Source organism: Prosopis cineraria, unplaced genomic scaffold (assembly GCF_029017545.1).
Source record: "Prosopis cineraria cultivar Desert tree isolate PC_DT_omini unplaced genomic scaffold, ASM2901754v1 PC1, whole genome shotgun sequence".
Taxonomy (NCBI): domain Eukaryota; kingdom Viridiplantae; phylum Streptophyta; class Magnoliopsida; order Fabales; family Fabaceae; genus Prosopis; species Prosopis cineraria.
The window spans coordinates 4,492,967-4,517,724 of NW_026555332.1; the positions used below are offsets into that span (position 1 = coordinate 4,492,967).

A 24,758-nucleotide genomic window follows, 5' to 3' on the forward strand; every position below is an offset into this window, starting at 1 on the left:
AACCACCCGCGCCCAAAGAGAATCCCTTTTGCGAGTAAGACCCCACCCATCTTCATTAAGAAAGTTTGGTTTTGGCTTTTCAAATGTCAAACCCCCAGACCACCTTGCTTCTTATCACGACAGACATTCTCCACGACGCCAAATGGATCCTCTTCTTTTCACTTGTTGATCCCCAGAGAAAACCCATAGATGCTCGTTCGATTTCATCACAAACAAGGCTCGGTAACATAACTGTTTGCATGGGGTAGGAAGGTATGGTGAACAAGACTTGACGTGACAATAGTGTTGCGCCCAGCCAAGGAAAGACGAGATGCCTTTCAGTTACTAAGTCGACCTTTCGCATGGCTACAAGTAACCTTAATCACCCTCCCATGATGCATTGGCACCCCCAAATACTTACCCAAATCAGCAGCAGGAGCAAATCCTAGAAGAGTACTTAATTGATTGACTCGGGTATGGTTAACATTTGCAGAGAAAAATACTGGAGTCTTCAATTGGTTAACACGTTGACTCGAAGCACTACAGAATTTGTCAAGACATCACTTGATAACCTCAACTTGGTCAACTGCTGCATCTATAAAACTAACAATATTATCTGAAAAGAACAAATGGGAGAGAGCACAGGGTGGAGCTAGGAATTTTTATTAAGAGAAACTGAGATGATAAAGTATATATGATAATTAAAAAAATTTAAAATATACTCCCTTCGTTCAAAAAATATAAAGCATTTTTTAAAAGTTGGGTGTTAAAAAATGTAAATTATTTTTAATCTTTCAAGGTGTAATCATTGCTTTTTTTTTTTAAAGTATCCCCTATTGATAGTGACTTTATATTTATTATAGGATGTTTAATAGGGATAAATATAGAAAGATGGGATTAGTTTAAAAGTAAGTAGTTACTTTATTGGAGGTGAGAATTAGTTAAAAATGTCTTACATTTTTGAACGGAAGGAGTATATATTTATATCAATCACTGACATAATATAAATATTTTAACATATATATTTATATTCAATTATACATATATAACAATATATATATATATATATATTAAGTTTTACTTATCGATTTTTCATGATATAAAAATCATTAGTTATCATGTCTAGGATAAATATTTTAGCAATTTCCTTCTCAATATAAATTATCATTAAATTAGTAAAAATTTTATCATCCCTATGAGTATTAAATGATTTAAATATATCATTGAAATTTAAAATTTTGTTCAATATAATAAACTCTATTACTTACTTATTGAATTTATTATTTAATTCTTTTAATTGATATTGTAGTAAATAAATATATTAACACATTAATAATGCTCAATTGTCATAAAATTTTTATATCAATGAAATCGAATTATATCAGAGTAAAAACTATTCATATCATAAATTTTAATAACTTGATTATTAAAAAATTTTAGAAGAACATCTTCACCAAACCTTTTAACTTTTGAATAAGTGATTTATGATAAATATCAAGCACATAACATTCAATATATCTTGAAATTTTTGTTGCAATGCTTAAAAAAGTTTGTTAATAATAGTTGTCATAATTCTTTTCATTAAATATCAAATGAAAGCAAAATAAAATAATATCAATACTTTAAGAACATGTATAGCATTTATTATTAAAAATAAATAGATCTTATGATAACTATATCTTCAAACTATTGAAATAGTTGCTTTATACATATGTAAAAAACTACACATAAAATTAAAATAAAAATTTTATCTAATATTTCATAACTAGTATAATGTTCTAACTTATAGGAGCCGAAAAATTATAAATCCAATATTTTATTAAAAAAAATTAAAAAGTTAGGAGGGTCGTGGCCCCTGCCAATCCTCCCTCTCTCAACCCCTAAAGCTAGCCCTATTTTAGCGAGGCATATAGGTGGTCAAGTACCATCACTAATCTCATCTTGAATAAAAAATATCTTATAATTTAGGCTAAAGAGAATAATAGCCAACTTGAATATGAAAAGGGGTAGGGTGAAGTTGATAGATGCTTGACATTAATTTCATTTATATCACTTCTTTCCTATGCTTGTATTTTTATACTTGATTTTTATTGCCATGTTTAAAATGTGGTTTGAATATATTGTTAGGAAAATTACATTTAAGTTCTACAAAATATTCTCAAATACTAAATCATATATATTTACAATTTGACTAGGTGTGTTTACAATTGAACAACGAATATTTATAATTTATAAAAGTAAATGATAACTTGTAATAGCAAGTTGTAAATACTCATTACCCAACGATAAATATCTTTAACCAAGTTATAAATATATAGAATTTGAAACTTGAGAATATTTTATAAATTTTAAAAAATATTTTAGTAATAAATTTTCTTTTATGAAACTTGATAAAATTGACTGATGGGAATAATAAAATTGTGGTAAATGTTGGAATAATAAACCGCACCATCACTGCATCACATTTGACAATTCAATACTTTATTATTAAAATGGATGGATTATCAAAAGTAACTACCACAATTAAAAATAAAGGTTCTTAATGTAAGACATTTGAGAAAAATATTTATTATCATTTTTTAATTTTATTCATGTTATATATTTAATTTTACAACTCATTGTGTATTATACGATATCTCTCTTCTTATATTTAATAAGAGAAATTTGAGAAATTTTTTTATTTTAAGACACATTTAATAAATTAATTAAAACCCCTTATAATAGGAATCAAAATGAGTATTTGTTATATTAAAATTATAAATTTAAATTTTTAATTAATTAATATTAATTTAATATTTATATATCTAAATCTATATGCCCGTGGGGATTCGTGCTAATTTAAATAAAATAAAAAAGTAGGGGTTGGGGCAAAGAAAAAAGTTAGTTGGGTTCCCTGTTTCGTAATCCCTCGGTATTTAACGTGGCATCGATTCAGGCAAAAAAAAAATAAAATAGAGGCCTTGCATGAGGAGCCCACAGTGCGAAAAGCAGTCATCAAATCTCAAATCGCTAAATCTCTTTGGTGCGTCCCTGTTGAGTTCGAGCCCGGCTATCTTCGCCCTCTCTCTCTCTCCCCTCCTATCTCTTTCTCTAAATTCGTCTCTTTTCGCCGGCGGGACACGATGTCGGGGAAGGGCGCGAAGGGTTTGATCACAGGCAAGACTCCCGCCGCCAACAAAGACAAGGACAAGAAGAAGCCTATCTCCCGTTCTTCTCGTGCTGGTCTTCAGGTATTTCTCTAGATCTGTGTCTTTTTATTATTCCTTCTGGGATCTTCTCATCCTTAGGTTAATCTCCTTCGCTCAATGTTTCTGTATATGACTTTCGTTGGTAGAGGGAGAAATGTGTGTGTGTGTGTGTGTGTGTGTGTGTGTGTGTGTGTGTGTGTGTGTTGTCCTGAAACTTCGTGGTTTTGCCTCTTTGTTTACATTACTGTGTATGAGCGCGACATTTGTATTAAACTTGGTCAGAAAGTTCATGGATTTCGATTGTTTAATTGCTTAGTTGTGTGTAACTACAACCTTTTGTATTTGGTTATTGGTTAGTCGCCAATGGAAGGCGCGACTGTTGAAAGATGTGTTCTGTATCGCGCTGTTACTTGCACTGTTCTACATCCTTGAAATGGGCAGCAGTTCGACTACTGGACTCTCAAAATTGAATCTTTCTTTTCCTTAAATATTCGAAGTTGGCCTGCAATGTTCAATAGGAGGATTTAATCTTCCAACTAAACTTGGAAATGTTATGCTGCTGATTTTTTATTTTAGAATGGTTAGGCAGGCAGGCAGGCAAGTTGGGAAACCAATCAATGTGTTCAAAATTGCCGCTATTATTTGTAATGTTACATTCATGAACTGGGTGGCAGTTTGACTACTCGACTCTTAAATTGAATCGTTATTTTCCTCAAACATGTGTAGTTGGCTACAAGATTGAATAGGAGGGGTTACTCTTCCAATTAAACCTGGAAATGTTATGTTGCTAATTTTTTATATTGGAATGGAGAATGGTTGGGTAGGTAGACAAATGTGTTGGTAAAACAACCAATGTGCTAGGTAGACAAATCAGTAGACCATGCTGTTGCCCACCTGTTTGGGTAATTTTTGGGGCCGGGGAGTGGTTGGCTTGAACTGCATTGCAGCGCCATTGATTCTGAAATTTTGCCCTTCCATGCTCGCTGATGGAGGAGGGGATTCTAGCTATTCTCAATGCTATTTCTAATTTTATTTGAGACATTCACTTTGTTTTGCAGTATGCAATAAGCTTTTTGAAGGTGCTTTTGTTTCATTTACTGCTTGGAAGTGTTTGTCTGATATTATTGTTCCACACATTTTGGTCTATGGCAAGACAATTCTGTTTCTTTTTTGTCTGATATGATTGTCCCCGCGTGTTGGTCTATGGAAAGACATTTTTTTCCCTTGCCCCCCCTTTAGTGTCTTTGGTTTTTAGGTATATTTGCAATATAGTTGGTTTCATCTTGGTTATGGGAGGGGCTTAAAGGGGTGAGAGTTTCTATTGTAACGTGATATTTCTTTGGGGCGCTGTTAAACCACTAGATCAGGACTATAGAAAAGAAAATAATAGGGAGACATATACTAAAATGAAACAGATAGTGCTGGTGGTTTTATTGATTGTAATAAGTGCATACGAGCTGCTTGTTCTTCTTTAATATTTGTTTCTTCTATCTGCACAATCTGCAGTTTCCAGTTGGACGAATCCACAGGCTGTTGAAGTCAAGGACAACGGCTAATGGTAGAGTAGGAGCCACAGCTGCTGTGTACTCTGCTGCTATCTTGGAATATTTAACAGCTGAAGTTTTGGAGCTGGCTGGGAATGCTAGCAAGGATCTTAAGGTTAAGCGTATTACTCCTAGGCATCTACAACTTGCTATCCGGGGTGACGAAGAACTTGATACATTGATAAAAGGAACAATTGCTGGAGGAGGTGTTATCCCTCATATTCATAAATCCCTCATCAACAAGTCTTCCAAGGAGTAGATTACTGAAGAGCTACTTGATTAAATATTCTCTCTCTCTCTGCTAACTGTGTCTTTGTTGATGTACCTCTTAAAATAGCAGGGCCAAGAAATCTACAGTTGTCATTTATCATGGATAAACTTGAGTCTTCTGTTTCTCAAGTTCGCATGTCAAAATATTAGATGTGGATATGGAATTTGATTTTCATTTCTATCTTGGGATAGCTGTTTGGTACATTGGATAACTTCAATAGCAGTGGAATTTCTTTTCTAATCATACCATTGGAATCATGCTTTTTGCCCGTTGATAAAATTCTCGTTGATGGGATACGTTTGAGGCAATGCTTTTGCACCTTTTTTTTTTTTTGGCTATTCAGTTTGACTTTTTTGGAAAAAAGAAGAAGGCCAGAGCCCTGATAAAGACCAGCAAGGTCTAAAGAAAGTATTTATAATTATGAGGAGCCTCCATCAAAATTAGACTGTGTCTATGTTATGAGTAAAATGGGCGAGTAGGTTCGATATGAAACTTCTCCTTTTCATTTCAAGACCATGAATGTGATATTAAGTTTATTTCACGGGAGAATCGCACGGAAGGACTGTTGAAGTAAGTTATTTGTTGCGGAGGACCAAAACATTCTAGAAAAGCTTTGCAGGACTGGAGGACTTAAATGAAATTAACTTTCAATGCAAATTGACCAAATTATCCCTAAAGCTTAAATTAGAAAAATGGAGCATTTGAGAACCTTTTTTCTGAGATAGACAACCCCAACTTCAACTTCTGCACAACCTCATCGTTGAAGCTCATTTTGTGTGTCTGGCAATTGATTTCTTGGGGTTTCTGTGCAATAAATGTTGTTCGCTCACTCAATCAAAGACTACGAATGGCAGCGTAAATTGAAGTGTAGGTTGGGTGTTGGGTGTTTTCTGGATTCTTAGTTTTTGTCAGTGTTGGAAGTCACGAATGAAGGTGTCTATTAAAGTGTAAGTTTGTTGTTTCTGTAAATTGTGCTTTGTGATATATTTTCGTCTTCATAAAAGGCCGTTTAGTCATGTGATTTTACCCCTTTGTTGTGATTATGTCCTTACTCCTTATTGTGAGTTGTTTGCCTCTTCCTATGTTTATAAACCTTTTCATTGCACCTGCAACTGATTTTAAAAAATGACAAGTATTGAAACCATAATCACAAGCATGTTGTGGGAAATTAACAAGTGGTTTGCCATTATAAACAAGCAGCCGAACTAAGTGCATGCTCCAGGAAATTAACAAGTGTTCTACCTTTGTTAACAAGTATGTGAACCAGAATAATTAACAACTATGCCCCAGGGAATAGAACTGACAAGTAGAGTATGACAAATTAACAAGTCCCCAAACCATAATGACAAGTATATAATTGAGTAATTTTAAATGTCATGGTACTGATACAACTATTCGATTGCATGTGGACAATTGGGTATGGTCATTAACAACTTGAGTAATTATCTCTGTCGAAGTTATGTGAATATACAAGTTATCATTTGTATATTGACAAAATGGAATATGAATATTGATATTTTGTTTTGAACTGTTGACAAGTTGTGCTTTTAATTTGTCAAGAAGTGTTTTAATATTGAGAGGGAGTATCTAGAAAATTCACAAGTATGACTATGATTCCATACATACTGGCATAATGGTGAATTGAATCAATTTCATATATTTATGTATTGTTTGTTGTGTAGGAAGAACTTGCAGAATTGAGTGTGACTTCTTGTGCTAGCTAGTGGATCATTTGAAGAGAGAAAAAGCTGCAGCTACCCTTGCTCACATAGGAGACGTCAAATCCAAACAAAAAAAGAAGGAAGAGATGATTGTCGGATAGCAACAATGCTTTTTTGTATATCTTTTGTTGAGGTTAGGAAACATGTAAAGTATTGTTTAATTGGAGTGACATGTAAATTTTGGTGGATCTATTGTGGTGGCTAGTGGATAATCCTAACAATGAAGTATTTTCAAGTGCTTTTCTGTATATCTTTTGTTGAGGTTAGGAAACATGTAAAGTACTGTTTAATTGGAGTGACATGTAAATTTTGGTGGATCTATTGTGGTGGCTAGTGGATAATCCCAACAATGAAGTATTTTCAAAGGTCCATTCACTAATTTTGTGGGTTCAAAGCACAAGCAAAAAGATGCTTCTTCTTTTGTTGCCTATAACTTCATTGTGATGACAATAGCTTATTGTGTTAGGAAATTGAAGTAGCAAAAATATAGATAACTGACTTGTGAAGTTCCACATGTGTATTGATTACTGTAACATCTTGAATTTTAGCTTCCAAATTTAATTAATTAATCAAGGATAAATAGGTAAAATTGAATGTAATTGGTTTAACGATGGTTAGAAATGATTACTAGGCATATTAGCTTTAATTTTAGCCTTTGAATCAAGTTTGATGTGAAATTAAGCCGTGTGGGACCCAATTGAAAGGTCAAACTTGGTCCAACTTTTTTGTACCAATCATCACAGTAAATGTGGTAAATGGCTTGAATTTTAAATATAACGAGATGCATCTGTAATGACTTCTATCATTAACCCCCAATAAAACTAAATAATCATGGTTAAGCAAAAAATCATTTAATGAAATCAAACTCTATATATATGGGCTTTGAAAATTAAATTAAAAATGTGGTTACATTATTCTTCAAAAACATCAGAGTATATTTAATATGTAGAAATATGGGGAAAAAAAAGAGAAAACCATAAAAAGGAATTGATAAAAGGTAGAACTAACATTTTGCAAAAAATTGTATTAGTTAGCCATGACTAAGGACTTCTTCACTGTGACCAACTAAATATGGACACATTAGCCACAGCAGATGTTACCTTCACCATGACAAACCTTACATAAACAAATTTGCCACAACCGTTGACACTCATACTGCAGTTCGTGGCACAAAGACCTTCTCGTCATGGCCTACGACCTTCTTTTTCACGACCAACACAAACACACATGCTCATTGTAACCCAACCTGTTATACATCATAGCGAACTCTACAATATTAATACAATAACATTAATAGTGAGAATATCATTCCCAAATAAATATAAGTAGTTTAAACTCATACATAAGCTACTCTAAAATTAATATATCAAATTCTGACAAGAAGCAAGGGTCATTAATCATGTCAATACATTTATATGGATGGTCTTTCTCAAGACATAAGATGAAACAATCAAAATGCCCAAGTTAAATGCTAGGCTTATGCAATTGAAACATAATCAAAACATGTACAAATCCCTAATGTCGACTATAATAAGTATTTAATTAGTAAACTAAATAGCTAGAGACTTTACTTATGTATTTAAGCATCTTAGTCCTCAATGCTTTTCCCTTTGCATTACTCTTAGCATTCTTGGAAAAATGTTAACAAATGAGTAGAATTGGGAATAAGTGCTAGGTCTAGAGGGCCAGACCTAAAGGCCTGTTTAAATAAGAGTTCGGGCTTTAAAAATTAACTTTTTTTTAAAGTAATCGGGTTTGAGAGCTTGGCCTTGATAAACCCTGTAAAAAAAGATCAGGCTTAAGTGGCCCTTCAAGTCCTGTTATATTATTATTAATTTTTTTCTTTGATGGAACACGAGTTTGAAGCGAAGAACAACCTATTTGCCTGAAACCTTGATCGTACACACATTATATTATTATTAATTTTAATTTATTCTAAAATTAATTTAATATAATTTAATAAATATCAATGTACAGTATACAATTTTTAATATTTTTTATTTTTTTATAATTATTATGTTTGTGTACTTATAAAAAAATGAACTTTTTTTAACCAAGATTTAAATTTTCTTACTAGACTACTAAATGTGTGTAGTTTAATTTGTAAAAGATTATGAGAATTTTTATTTTTTTTTCAAATTTAGAATATTTTAATTAATTTATAGTACTTAATTTTATTTTAATTTTATTTTAATTTTTTTAATTTTTTCCATAACAGGGCTTACAGGCCCAACCTTGAGCCCTTCAAATAAAAGCCGAGCCTAAAAAAAGAGGTGAAAAATGAGAAACTGGGCCTAAAGGCTAAGCACATAAGGGCCGGGTCCGCTCCTTTTTCCAACACTACAAATGAGAGTGAAATTATATAATCTCAATAACCAAAACATATAAATTCAAGTATATAAAAGTGTGGCAAATACAAGCATTTAACGTATAATTTCACATTTAATATTTCATTGATAAGCAACGTATATCATAATACTACTTACCATATATCACATGACATTTAACTTGATGATAACAAGTATGCATGATCATAAGCAATTATCCTTATTCTTCTCCTTATATTTTCTAACTAAATTTATAAGCTATCAAATTATATAAGACTAAATCATGTGACTGGATTAGGTTCGTTCTCCAATTGTGAAGGGTTACCCAAACCTGGTATCCGCTCTCCACTCTTGAACCATGGATTCCCTCTATTTAAATTTCAAGATGTTATAATTGCTCGATCCACACTAACCTCATAGGAATTGGTGATACTGAATATCGTGCTCGATCCATACCATACCTATTTAGATATGCCAACCATTGTGGGCAAACTCAATGGAGGTCATACCACATGAATTTTTCGATCTTACCTTCAACTACTCTTAGGTGAACTCCCACCTATTATAGTAATGCAAGTTCAACATACATATACATATACATATACATACACATACTCATATCCATATTTCAATGACTTATTAATGTCATGATTCATGAACTTGCATGCATTTCTCACCACATATATCATCATACCTAGTTATAACACATAACTTTATGACCACATAATCATGTGAGACATTCTCATCCATAGCAATATCCACATAAGGAACAAGTTTCACAATTCAAATTCCAACCTTTCAGACCACATAATCATACTCATGCAACATACTCATATTATTAAATGATATATCTTAAATAAAAAATTAATTAACTTATCTTACAATCAAGTGTATGCCATCAAGTCAAGACCATTTAATCAACATTTAACCTCTCACCATAATCATATGTTCATGCTTATCATAACACCAAGCATTCAATTAAGTACAAGTTACAACTCAATCATGCACTCAACACATCATTGTTCATACTTATCATAGCCACATAATTCTCAATTATCAATTCTAATATGCTTGCATTTTCATATTACCAAGCAATTAACACAACTCATAATTGTAAACAATAATTTTCTACTAAAATTTAACTCTCAATTATCTCAACTCTTAATTTACCAAACCAAGAGTATACTTGAGTTGCCATTAAATCCTCCAATCATACACACGAGCTCTAATAGTAGTCAATTTGCAATTTACCATCGTCAGACATTCTTAATGACTAATTGTCATTAATTAGCTCTTAACCACGTTAAGGCTTAAAATCCTAACTAGTGATATTAACAATAAACAATCACATTTTTAACTTTCATTAGCTTAAACTTAATCACCAAAATTATCAATATACTTATATATCATTTATCTAGTCTCTACATCCTTGAATCTTCATAAACATCTCCCCTCAAGTCTAGTGTTTTTGGATTTTAACATTCCATTACAAAATCATTATCAAAACTACCTAAAAAACACTTATTTAACCTCAAACAACGCAAATAATTCGAACTCAAAGGTTGGTTACCTCAAAAACGAACACCTTACATTATCCATTACATAAACTATCTTAAAGAGAATATTAGAAGGTAAGAGATAGATTAGAAGTGTTACCTTGAGTGATTATGAATTAAAATTCGTGCCTTGATATTAGAAACTCCAAAACCCTAGCAAAACTCTTCAAAAATCCCCTCAAACCTCTCAAAAACTCAAGTATCATGGTTTGATTCACAATAGAGTATTTAAATCTGAAAACATGATGCTCACTGTGGCCAATGGTATAATTTCATTGACCTGTTTTAAAAAACTCATAATTAATTTTACACATATCTAAAAATTGTAAATTAAAACTCTATAAAAAGCTTGAGATGTCTATTTTTTGCTAGCAAAATAAATTACTCAAAATATATTATCATTTGCCCCTTGGAAATATTTGATTATGAAGATAGTTTTTTCTTCCAAGCCATAATTAACTATAAAATCATTTTTTAATGTATTTAAATACCCTTAAATTCTCTTAAAATATTATTGACCTAATTAAATCAATATTATCCCAAGGTACAAAGACACAGGATCTCTGGGCCTATCTAAAAAAAAAAATGCATGAATGGTTAAATACGCGAGTGGATGAAGGTAATTGATGCATCAAGTTGCACTGCTAGTACCTCTGTTTAAAAAAATAAACAAAAAAAAAAGACTTTTAATGATTATAAGAATATAAGAAACATAAAAAAAGTGGAAAAAGAATTCATTTTCAGTCATGCAAAGAAGATCTTGCAATTTTTCAGGCAAGAGAAACTATGTGTTCAGAATTTGAACCATGTTTTGAATGTTTCAAGAATTTTACAGTTAAACAAGTACAGACCAACAAAAAGATTCTTAAGACACAAATCCCAGCAGAATCGTAGCTGAACCACCAATAACAACCATAATAAAAGCCCACCACAACTAGGCATAACAAAAGCCCACCACAACCAGGACCTACCACCATTCCCAAGCAATTCCTACAACAATCTTATCTCTGAAAGCAGTCATCACGAATTAGAGGAAACTCAAGTAAGAAGATTCAAGTTTCAACAGGCAAAATGGCCACTACATGATGCCGATTCACTCCCAATAAAAGAATCTATTCATCGTTTAGATGGTTGAAACCCTGGGAACATCAACAGGGAAGTTGTGAATTTCCCCCATCCAAGGGTTCTTCTCCTTCTCAGGCTTGATTGTTCTGAGTGCCTTCCACACCGCACTGTTACACTTGAATCCAGAACCAAATGCTATCTGCCATGTTCTGTCTCCCTTTCTTATCCTCCCTTTGGACTCTGTGTAAGCCAACTCGTACCAAAGTGAACTGCTAGATGTGTTGCCAAACCGGTAAAGTGTCATCCTTGATGGTTCCATATGCCAAGGAGACAGCTGCAAGTTCTTCTCCAGTTCATCTAGCACAGCTCTACCTCCAGCATGGATGCAGAAGTGTTCAAAAGCTAGCTTGAAGTCTGGAATGTAAGGTTTGATCTTCATCTTGAAAAGCTTCTTCCCAACTAAAGTAGCGAAGAATAGCAACTGCTCTGACATTGGAAGGACAAGAGGTCCCAGTGTGGTAATGTTAGTTTTCAAAGCATCACCTGCAACAGCCATGAGATCTCTTGACAAAGTGACACCAACCTTGCCTTCAGCATCTTCTTCTTGGGTAACACAGGAAAAGCACTTGTCATCAGCAGCCTTGTTAGTCCGAACAGTATGGACCAACCGGTATTTTGATCTTCTCCTGTCAGAGGATTTGTTTGAAAGCAGAACCGCAGCTCCTCCCATACGAAACAAACAATTTGAGACAAGCTTTGACCGGTCATTTCCAAAATACCAGTTCAATGTAATGTTCTCCATGCTAATGACCAATGCATATGAGTTGGGATGGACCTGGAGAAGATCTTTGGCAAGATCAATTGAGATCAGTCCTGCACTGCAACCCATCCCACCAAGATTGTAGCTCCTTATATTCCCTCGTAACTTGTAATGGTTGACAACCATTGCAGACAGTGATGGAGTTGGGTTAAAAAGGCTGCAATTCACAATCAAAATTCCTATGTCCTTAGGCTTTACAGAGGTCTTAGCAAATAGCTCATCTATAGCACCAAACATCACAATCTCAGCTTCTTTTCTGGCCTCTGCCATTGAAGGGTTAGGAGGAATATTGAGGACAGCCTCTGGAAGGTAAGTGTTTTCACCAAGACCAGATCTCTCAAGGATCTTACGCTGGAATGCAAGATTTTCCTCTGTAAAAGAACCAGTCATCTGGGATTGATCTACAAACATCCTCTTCGTGCATCTTCGAGATTCATCAGGCTTGTAACAGGAGAAATTGACAAGATAAACTGGTCGGGGGCGGGTCATAAAGTAGAGGGTAGACAGAAAAACAAGGAGTGTTGAGCAAATAATAACAGATATTAAATTGTACTGTAGATGCTCCCAAAGATCATAGAGGTCTTGGAGGGAGAAAGTAGAGAGCTGTGCTGCAATTAGCACCACGAGAGGGGAAACAAAGAGGTACATCCCATGGGTAATGAGGTAGTGATAACCAAGCTTGACATACTTCAATTTGACAGACTTTTTGAAATCAGGAAGGTTCCGCGATGATGGTGGTATCAAGGGTTTATCTGGTTGATTTTCCGTCATGCTTCCTGCTCAAAATTTGAATTCATCTGGTTAGATAACCTCATGAAATGAAAGTATCATCACAAGGGGGATTAAGAAATCCCCAAGGATAAATCAGCTAACAAGATAACAACTAGCAAAAAAATTCCTTCAATAATTCATTCGAATCCAAAATTCTTTCTCCACGTTAAATTTATAGAACCAGGTTGGGAAATCGATTTGTGTAAGATTAGAAACATGCATGACAAAAAGCAGCCAAACATAATCATTTCTACACATCAGACAGCGGCATTCCCAGATCTTCTCAAATCAAATAAGCATGGGACCACATTCATGCAAAACACAAACAGATTGAATGGTGCTGAAGAGAACAATGCGGAATTCGTGGCGAGATTTCAATTCCCATTAAAGTTTCAAGAAACCAATTGCAGTAAAAAAAAGAAATATCGCTGACATAAGGGGGAAAAAATCAAGCATCGGAAGGAACAGCCCAATCGCGACATGAAACCCAAAAAAAAGGTTTACCTTGAAAGCCAATCCGACCGCAGATCGCAGAGAGAAAGAGAGAGAGCAAAGAGGAATCAAGAAAGACAGAGAAGAAAGAACTGAAATTGGCAAAAAAGGGAGTGTTTAAAAAAGGGCATAATCGTTGAGGGCGGCGCTGTCGCGTATTGACCAGATGAGTCACTGCGACATTGCCGTTGGAGATGTCGCTAGCCAGCACCAGCCTGGAATTTCGACTACGATTCTCACACAAAAATGGGAAAGCTCGTTAATAATAAAATAATAATAATAAAGGAAAATATCATTTCATGTCTTTTTTCTATAATCTTATTTCGTTTTTAGTCCTTTATTTTATTTTTGTTCTTTTTCATCGCTTCTATTTAATCCATTTGTAATATTAATTCTTTTAGTTTGAAAAATATATTTATAATGACCATGAACTCGCTCAAACGGTATTTTTTTTTTATGGAATTAAATCATGCTCCTTCTAGATCCAGATATAGAGTATGGAAAATTGTTTAAAAAAAGAGTTAGATGAAACATTAATTGTTTAAAAAAATTTACATCTTTTTAATTATACCATCATGAAATATCTTATATAAGTATTTTAATAATAACCATTAAAATTTTAACATATTATTTGTTCGAAAGAAATAATAGACAAAATAGCTAGCTGAAAAAATAATTATAAAAACTGCATAATGCATTATATTTTGAGCCAAATAGAATTTTTAAGAGATGTATTATACTGTAATCCAAAATGAGTATTCATAATTTAGAAAGGAAATGTACTCCTTTTTTCTTTATATATAAAATATTTTTAATTAAATTCTGCATATTAATAAAACTTTATTATTTAGTTAAAATTAAGTTAAGTCACAATAGTTTTTCAATTGTGGTCCTAATAATGTCAATTAATATTATGGTGCAACGGCTAAAGCACACAATTTATATTTCTTTTCTTTTTTAAGACGAGCAAAATTTTATAATTACTTAAAAATATTATGATATTTTTTATATTTAAAAATAAAATAAATTTTTAAAAAACACGGGGTACGTACGTACACACATATATGTACACGAACACAGGAAGGACATGTTAAGTCTATTTTAGCCCCAAAAAAAAAAAATTTAAGCTAGCCTATTAATTTAATGGGTTTTGGGAGAAGCAATGTAGACCAATTGAACTGTGAATTGTGAAATATGTTAAATCCTTTTTAGTAAAATAAAATTAAAAAAAAAACTGTTTTAAGCCCCCTCATGATTTTATGAGTATTTTTTAAACTCTAAGAACTAAAATTCCAAAAAAAATCAAATAAAAGGGATGAAATTTGTTTAGGTGGATTATCTCTACTCTTTCACAGCTACGTAATAAAGGTTTAGACCTTCAGCTAAGAGGCATAATTATTTTGCTCCATCTAATTTGAACGAAAAGAAATCTAGTTTTTAAAATTTCATCAGACTTGTTTTTATCTGTTGAATATTTACCGGTGATCTTAGTAGACTAAATTGCAGCCTTCTATTCATCACTTCGATTCCTCATCCAGCTCTTCAAATTGTGGCACTAAAATACCATATTTTTTTGGTTTGTAATGATAGAATGAGGAAATACAAGATTAGAGGAATTACTCTTTGCTAATATTTGTTTTATTGCAATTCAGTTCTTTTATAGAGCATCAAATGGATATGTTTGATCACCATAAAACCCAATTATTTTGCTTTAACATGTGTCAATGCTTATCTCCATAACACTCCTTCTTTGCATCTTCCTCCAATTTTTTAACGAAAAAACCTTTTTCATGGATTATTAATAGAAGATTCTTTGCTCCACCATTTAATGCCAGACAACCACAAGTTAGTTATACTATTCAGCATGGTTGACGTTAATATTTCTCATGATCTTCTTCTTTTCTTCCTCCTTGTTCTTTAGACTTTTTTTTACTACTCATGTATTGTAATCTCTTGTTTCTTAACGTTATTATTGATATTTTTATTTTGAAAAAAAGATGAAAACAACAAAAATGAATTACTGAGATTAAAAATAAAGGGACAAAGTGGAAAAATATAAAAAAAAATTATCAATCAAGAACATCCAATAACTTAAAATTAGAGAAAATACACAAATACTCATAAAATTATTTTTTTGATGCATTTGTAATTAAAAGTCAAAGAAATTAACCGTTATGTTTTGAATATGAAATTTAACAATTTAATTACAGATGCACCAGAAAATTAATTTTATGGACACTTAAGTATATTTTTTTATTTTAAGTTATTGAATACTTATAATTAATGACTTTTTAGATATTTTTACCCATTTACCTAAAATAAAATGTAACTAAAGTATACGGTCAGGGAGTGGTATTTTTCCTAATAATAATTAAGTATATAATAAAATCACGAGGCACGCGATCCTTCCCCCTTGCCTCCACGCTCGTTCCAATTCGTATTCTAGAAGGTCCAGAAGCTCTCTCGTTCACGTTTGGCTGGAAAATTCTGTTTTGATAACGTTCCGACTTCTATGTTTTTCTTTTCTGTTTTGACTACAAACCCACCTTAATTCAAATTAAAAAATAAAATGATTAGATGATTTTTAAGGTTGTTGACTCTCTCAAAATTACAACATAATCTTCTAAATATTATACAAAATATAAATAATAATTTTAAAAATATTATTTTTAATTATGAAAATGAAAATACTAATTTTGGAGCTTCGAATAAAAGAGTTAATTTTTAATGTATTTTAAGATATTCATCACCTTAAATATTAAAATTTGTTTGTTAAATAAATGAGTCATTGGTATATTTTTCTTGATTGTTAATTAGTCAATACAATTAGCAATAAAACTGATTTTAAAAAAATTAATTTTTGATTCATTTTTGGACTAATTAAGAAGAATAAAGGGGATACAGCTTTTCTAAAAGAAGCTCAGTTTTGAAAAAAAACAAACCATTTGACGTGGAACAACAGAACAAGAGGATCAGTTATTGGTGTTTAGTGTTTTTGAAAGGTTGGGTGATTTGCTTTTGTGAAGTTCAGGTAAGGATGGTGTTTTTGGGTAATGGAGATGTTTATGGAGTTGGCTAGAGGGAGAAATTCCAGAAATTCTTCCTATGTATAAAGTTTATATATATATATATATATATATGATTATTTGATTGGGCTATATTTCAATATTGTTAGGCTCAATTAAAGATAACAATCTTTAAAAGTATTTTCTACATTTATATGAACTCAAACCTAAAATATCATACTTAAACAATCATAACTCATTTCACAGGTACTAATGCTAATTAGCAGTTATAGAGTTCTTGAGATCTAGTCATAATCCTAATGATAAAAGACAATTGAAGAAATTATGACAATAAAATAAAAGTTGATCCAAGTAATGTATTTTTCTTAATCTATAATATAATTCATTTCTTGATCTTCTACAAATTTCCACCTCTTTTCAATGGCATCCTTGAGTAAAATAAATATAATATTTAACTTATTTAAAATGTCATCATTAATAACTTTAATAGAATATAAAAAAGAAAGTGTACAATATATATATATATATATATAATTTATCAAATGTCTTATATTTTGGATGGTGCAAGATTTTTAAAAAATGTCTTATAATATAGTTGAAATAGAGTAAAATATTGCATTTATTTCAACAAACCTTTAACTAAGTCTAACAAATTGTTGTCATGAAAATTAAAAGCCTATATCTACTCTTTTCGTCTTTATATACAAGAAATTTTTTAAAATTTTTTTATTCCTAAATATAAAAAGTTGTTAGCATATTTTTTAATGAATAGATCATTATACTCTTATTAAATTGAACAGAAAAAAGATAAGTAATCTCATTAATTTACTTTGAAAACAAATATTTTTTATTTATAATGAATGGAGGTAAAATTGAAATATTGTTGTGTTTTTAATTAAATAACTAATTTTTATTAGTTTGTATGATTTGATTAAAAATATTTTTTATATAAAGATAGAGGGAGTAATTAATTCAATATATTGGAACCATTATATTGAAATACGGATTGGAAGGGGAAAAAAACAACAAACTGCACAAATTTTGGAATGGACAATGTTCATATTTTGAAACTTAACAAGAAATTGAGTTGAAAGTAACATTAAATAAAGGAAACAATAAAGCAATGATACATGTTTACAATAATTAATAATTAATAAATGTGAATGAAAAGTGAAAAGTTCAGACAAAAAAGTTTTCATCATCATTAAAGAACTGAGGTCGTGATCAAGAAACTATTAAAAAATATTCAATTATTTGACCAATTAAATATAGTAATGCTTTAAAGGGCAAATGACAATTATGAACCCAAGAATATTAATTGCAATTACAAACACAAATTATTAAAATCTTAATAGTAAACCATGATTTCTATTTGCAATTAAAAAAAGTAATAGCCATTTGAAAAATCAACAAAATACATTTGGTATTATTTATAATTAGGGGTGTTCAGCTTGAATCCATTCCAATTGGCCTCATATTATCCCGATCATATCAGGACGGGTCTTGTCCCAACCCAAAAATAATTAAGACAAGACTTTATGGGACGGGATAGGAAAGGGATTTGGAATGTGATAGAACACAAAATTACCATCGGGACGGTCCATCCTGATCCAAATATTATATATATATATTATTTTTTATTTTAAATATATTAATTATATTAATATAATTTATACTTTTATTAATTATATCAATTATAATTTTAATACTTGCAATTCTTATTTAAAACTAAATTTTTTTATATTGATAATTTTAATGACATTGAGTAAACATGATGATATCTTTCTTTATAATATATTAATCATATTAATATAATTTATTCTTATATCTATCTATTAAATAAAGTTTATTTATAACGTATTTCTTACTTTATTTTCAGAAGAGTAATTAGCTTAATACATCTCCACTAAAATAGAAAAATAATAATTTGATATTGTACTTGACTTGCCTATTGTTGTTATTCTTATAGCTTAAAGATCACTTGTATTTACTATTATATTGTATACTTATAATTAATGTAATTCAATAATTGACTTTAAATTGTTGTAATTTATGTACTTGTGTTGTTTTGATTTTAAACTTAATAAATTATATGATTTAAAATTTTAATGAATATTATTATTCAAATCTTTCTTTAATATTATTTGATTTATCGAGACAATAGGACATCTCGATCTTGTCCCTGTTCCGTCCTGACTCCTAACGGAACGGGATGACTTTCGAGACAGGATAAAACATAGGACTAAAATTTAGTCCTAATTTTTTTTTCGGGACGGGACATAGGACGGGAGTGTCTCGGTCCCGTCTCGTGAACATCCCATTTGTAGCTTCAAGTAACAATTTACTAGAATTAATTATGAATCTCAATTTTTTACTGTCAATATATAGATAAATCACCTGAGAAATCAATAAAATACATCAAATTATTTGTAATGTTAGCTAAGAATTTATGAAAATTAATTGTGAATTATAAGCCAATCACTTATAATTTTTTGCTATCAATATATAGATAAATATATCGAGAAATTTACAAAATACATTTGGGATTATTTGTAATGACAATTAGAAATTTATGAGGGTTAGTTGTGATTTGTGAATTTCAAGGCAATCATTTGTGATTTTTTGCTATCAACATATAGTAAATCTCATGAAAAATTAACAAAAAATACTTGAAAATATTTATAGTAGTAGTTGAAAATTTACAAATAAAAAAATCAATTATAAATTTCAAGTCGATCAACAAAAGATACTCTATTGCAACTGAGGATCATGATTCATTATTAAAACTTTAATAATTCAAGATGTTTAATTATAATTAATGTTTTTTTGGATATCTAATTATATTTTCGCTACATTAAATATCATGTTCATTGAAATGAAATTGCAAGTTCTGATTGACCTAGCCTAAGACTTTCGTGATGAAGTAACGAAGTTGACAAGAATAATTGAACCCCTTGGTGAAAAAGGTGGAGTCATGAATGCCCACAAGCCATTACGACCTTATTTGGTACATAGATTTGAATTTAAAAGGATTGAAATTGGGATTGAGATTGAGGCTTTAAAATTATATTCGATATGGAACAATAATTATAGGAAATACTTTCCATCATTTCATTTTATAATTAAATATAAATTATAAAAAGACTATAATACCTCTCATAATTATTAAAAAATACCTTAAAGGATACAAAACCCTCATCTTCTTCCTTTAACCAATGACAAGGTCCCGCATCTAGTCGTGCTACCTCACAGCTTACTCACCTCTTAATAATCCATCCATCTAAGCCCTCCAATCACCAGATTTAGTCTTGCACTACCTCACAGCTTGCCCCCTTCGTTTACCTTATAACTTTTCTCTTCTTGCTCACTAGATTTGGACATGTGCCTTTCTACTCCACTAAGAGATCACCTTCTTCCTACTCTGGTCTTAGTTTCTCTAGTCTCTCACTTTTATTGCAATGGCTCTTCTCAATTTTGGGCTGAATCGTCATGGGTCTTCTATTTTTTTCATTTTGCACAGCTTTAAAGGAGCTTGAGTAAAACAATGACGATAGTGCCGAGAAAAGCAAGGATGACATCGAATGGAGAGAAGGGAAACTCATATGGTGCTAATGAGCTAGAATAAAAGCAAGGTCGAGGGTAGGAGAGCAATCAACCACTCAATGCTCACAGAGGTAAAGACAATGAGGGGAGTGTAGGGGTAATTTTATCTTTGAAACTTCAAACCTAGGATTGATTTTAAAATACCATGAGGGGTGGTGGTACTAAGTAATCCCACCTATATGGGATTGGGACTAGCCTAAAATTGTTCATTCCCTCATGCCAAACATGAAAAAGTGGTATTGGTCAGTCCCATTCCTTCAGTCACTTATACCAAATAGGGCCTGCATGTTTGGATGTAATGGAAATGGAATGGGAATAAAAATCTTGTTTTTCCAAAGTTTGGTTCTTTGGAGTTTGAATTCTTCTCGCCTTCACCTATTGTTTAGGGAGAAAAGTGTCTAAACTCATTCATCATCAAGTCAATGGGATGTTATGGAATGCAATGAAATTTTTGAAAACATCCAACACAAAAATGAGTTCATCACTTTTGCATACTTATGTGTGTGTGTTTTTAAATATTCTTTAAGGGATATTCTCATCCTTTGAACCCTATTTAATTCTATTTTATTTTTTTAATCATACCGAATATCATTTGAGAAAATATACTTTTATATTTTCATATATATCAAATGTGTATCTTAAAACTTATTTTCATTTCTATTCACATTCTTATCCCATTCTATTTTCCTTCTCAAATTTTACTATGATTAATAAATTTTTTCCTCAATGAAAGATTTAAAATTCTTAATGTTGGACCCATGAATTTCTTTTACTGAACTAGTTAAATTTTATAAATAATAAAGGAAAAACATAATTTAGATTCTTGCATTTTATTTGAATTTTACTATAAGTCCTTGTACTTTTTTTATGTTCGAAGTCCATACACTTTTATTTTTTTAGTGTTCTAGGTCCCTATAACACCATACATAGAAGGATCTAAAAAACCTACAAATAAAAATATAGGAACATAAAATATCAAAAAAAAGTGCATGAATTTATAATAAAACTCGAATAGGGTACATGAATCTAAAGTTATGTTTTTTCAATAATTAATGAAATAAATGACATCGTCAGAAATTCTAAAGAAATAACCTATAAATTTAGATAAAATTGGTCTAATAGGTCAGAGGCACAACATGAATCCAGATCAAATTTAAACATAAAAATTAAATATAATAAATTTCACTTCAAATAAAATTGAGAAAGAAATAAAATTTAGCTTGTTGACACCTTAGTTCAAAACTTTCTCACAATGAGTGATTTCTTTCAACTGGATTTTGTCATATACAAGACCTCTTCTTATCTCTTTTCCTCATTGTCTTGTCTCCATCCTTCTATTCCTACATAGTAGAAACATTAGATGCTAAATCCTTCTTTCCTTGCATAAAAGGAACATCACTTTAGTAAATAATTCGATAATATTGATATATTCAAATCCTTCTAGTTTTTTTGACTGCAACAGTTTAATTAGATGTTGGAATATTTATAAATATTTGTGACTTTGCATTAATTAATAAGCCTAAATGGATTAATCTTTATGATCTTGTATAAACCTTGATTGATGGACCATACAAGTGAGCCCAATAGGTAGAAACCCAACCTACAACCCCATAACTATTAGTTATTTTCTATCTCTTAGCTAACTGAGTCAAGGATAATGTAAGATTAAATAATTAATTAATTAATCAAAGCAGTTATTGATCTAGTCCACATAAATCAATTAGTTGATTACCATGACAAGACAAGACTTTTTCACTATCTTCATTATCTTTGAACTCTCTACAAACTACAGGGATCTAGTAGGTTGTGTGTCTGCTTACACTCGAGATAATTGAGGAGTCACAATTAGATATAAATTCTTCAGGTACACATATTATATTATTTAATCTTATTTATCTTATATGAATTAAAATACTAGCACTAACACGTGGCATTAGAGTTAGGTTATGTATATTAATTTTTGTAGTATATATCTCAATTCAAATATGCTTATAGAGATTATGATAAATGGGATAGAAATTCCTTTTAACTAAAGTGCTTGATTTGTTTTTTATGCTTATATATGTTCAATTCTCCTTTTCCTTTATTATTGAAAATGATAATGAAAAGAAATCACATTCGTGAGAGATTCAATTACCCTTTACAAAGAAATCTTGATGGTTGTTGATATAATCTCAATAAAGATTAATGTAACCATATGAATCAATTCCTCGTGTGTCCCCATTTTTTCAAGATTGAAAACTTGTTTATGAAACTATCTCTAGAGAAGCTATATTCCATGTAGTGCAACATGAGATATAATTTCTTTAGTGATACAAATAATTTCAAAATAGTCCTCAAAATGGCCAGAGAGAAAAGTGAAATCTAGTGACTCATGAAGCCAAACAATAGTTAATTTAGTAACGCATCTAAGTTTTCTTCTTTTTAATTCGGAAGGGTAAAAAAAAAGCCTTAGATAAAGCTAGTTTTTCTTGTCTTTTCATTTAGCACTAGGCTTGGCTTGTTTGTAAAACTTCTATCACAACCCTTAAAAAAATGATTGGCTTAACTAACAAAGGCTTGTAACTTATCCAAATGACTTGGAAATCAAAAACTAGAGAGCATTTAAATTCTAATGGCTAGGAACAAAAGAGTGATTAGTAATTTCCACTGAAACTATAAATTTTGATGAATGATGACAAATCAAATAAAGACACTAAGAGTTGGTAGAGTTCGTTTGAATTTTAACAATGCAAAGTCCACCTAGAGAGGTAATGAAAATGGCATTCAGGAGTGATTTCATAAAGATTGTTCAGTGATCTTTATGAGTTTAAAATCAAAGACTTTAGGTTTAAACTAGCCAAAAAAGAAAGCAGAGCATGCACAAGATACCTGAAAAGATTTAGACATTTAATAATTTGATTGCAAAATGACTCATTTTTGGAACTTCATGGATTATATAAGAAAATGGAAGAGTGAGGACAACAAATCAAGGAAACTTATATAAAACAAGTATTCATCCAATCATCTATACCTTGCAAACCGATAAAAAGATCTATAACTTTCACGTCCATCTCATTGCATAGCTTTACACAAGCTTTTAAAGATAATCACCATTTAATTTAGCCTAAAATAACCATATGCACAATATGCAAATTAAGTATAAATGCAAAAAAAAAAAAGCTTTCTATCAATTTGAGACCTAAGAGTTAAAAAACATTGTGCGATAACCATTCAGCTATGGTGAATATAATCCATGCAAGTCAATACCAAGAAACGAGAGGCTTAAAGAGAAAGAGAGAGAAGTACACTAAACCCTAAACTAATAAACATGTGCTTACCTTGACTGTCTCCTCAATCTTCAAGATGAAGTACATGGATGAGTTGAGGGTGGACTCATTTGAGTTCTCACATTAGCTAGGGTAGAGGAAGCAAGCAATAAATAGCTCCTTAACTAGTGTTTAGATCCTCTAATTGGATCTCACACCATTCCTTACATGATCCTCCAAGTGAATAGTGTAAGGTCTTCTTTATTTAACCACGTTTAATTCTAAAATTAAGGTAATTAAGGGATTAAGCCTTAAATGACTACCAAGATTGTAAAATTTTATAAAAGAGAAAATTTTCTCAAATCATTTACATTGAAATTCCAAATTAAACTTTTTAAATCTCAACAATATTTATTTGATTGAAATCAGAGTTTGAAAATAGTACAGAAGCTTAAAAATCAAACAGGACCCCAAAACTATGAGTTTTAAAGCTCAAAATTAGGTTGTATAGAAAATAAGACGTGCACCGCAGCTTGTGACATGTGCATCACAGCTCACCCTTTCTGTGCCATGTGTCGCGGCGTGAGGCCCATACGCTACGGTACATTGCACAAATTTGATAGTATAAGGAGCAAACTTTTGACGTGTCCCAATTCTCCATCTGACGTTCAATTGAAGTGGTTTTAGTATCTGCCCAAAGCTTTCTCCTAACTCTAGCTAATAGTATCAGTTTCACACTCAAATTTTTTTTATATAAAAAGTTAGATACCAAAACCTAATTTAGCACTTTTTCATAAAAATCTCACCACTTTGGTGTCTTAATTCAACCACAAGTGCCATAAGCCTACACTGACCATCCGACCATACTCAATTGACTCTAATGGACCTGTGCAATGCACCACACACGATCAAAAACTCATATTTCACAAAATCACCACTCAATCCCAAACTTCACAAAATATAAAGGAGAGGAAATGTTGCACAAAATTATCATTTTCATTTTAAATCTTTCAAAATACATATATTCCTACTTGTACAAGTATTTTGGCCCTACCCACGAGTTTACAATCAAAACTGACTAGCCTAGGGCACAAAATACATAAATTGTATACTATGGTAATGCAAGTAGTACAAAAACAATAACATG

The 24,758-nt window shown here is 31.2% G+C and overlaps 2 protein-coding genes across 2 annotated transcripts; one reads left to right on the forward strand and one right to left on the reverse strand.

Moving 5' to 3' along the window:
* The first annotated feature begins 2,988 nt into the window (after positions 1-2,988).
* Positions 2,989-5,225, forward strand: LOC129305779 (probable histone H2A variant 3). The gene is made up of 2 exons (XM_054945865.1): positions 2,989-3,209; positions 4,674-5,225. The coding sequence occupies exons 1-2, from the start codon at positions 3,102-3,104 to the stop codon at positions 4,968-4,970; spliced, it is 405 nt and encodes a 134-aa protein (XP_054801840.1). The 5' UTR covers positions 2,989-3,101; the 3' UTR covers positions 4,971-5,225.
* A 6,150-nt stretch (positions 5,226-11,375) lies between these two features.
* On the reverse strand, positions 11,376-13,955 carry LOC129304183 (3-ketoacyl-CoA synthase 11). Its single transcript, XM_054943905.1, has 2 exons — positions 13,747-13,955; positions 11,376-13,247 (listed from the first exon to the last, which is right to left on the reverse strand). Exon 2 carries the CDS (start codon positions 13,240-13,242, stop codon positions 11,710-11,712), a length of 1,533 nt encoding a protein of 510 aa, XP_054799880.1. The 5' UTR covers positions 13,243-13,247; positions 13,747-13,955; the 3' UTR covers positions 11,376-11,709.
* Between the last annotated feature and the right edge of the window lie 10,803 nt (positions 13,956-24,758).

Bases quoted from the DNA above. Each gene is read 5' to 3' on its own strand.
- LOC129305779 (XM_054945865.1), top strand. From the start codon at position 3,102: ATGTCGGGGAAGGGCGCGAAGGGTTTGATCACAGGCAAGACTCCCGCC. The intron at 3,210-4,673 runs GTATTTCTCTAG...CACAATCTGCAG, and splicing joins CTTCTCGTGCTGGTCTTCAG to TTTCCAGTTGGACGAATCCA.
- LOC129304183 (XM_054943905.1), bottom strand. From the start codon at position 13,242: ATGACGGAAAATCAACCAGATAAACCCTTGATACCACCATCATCGCGG.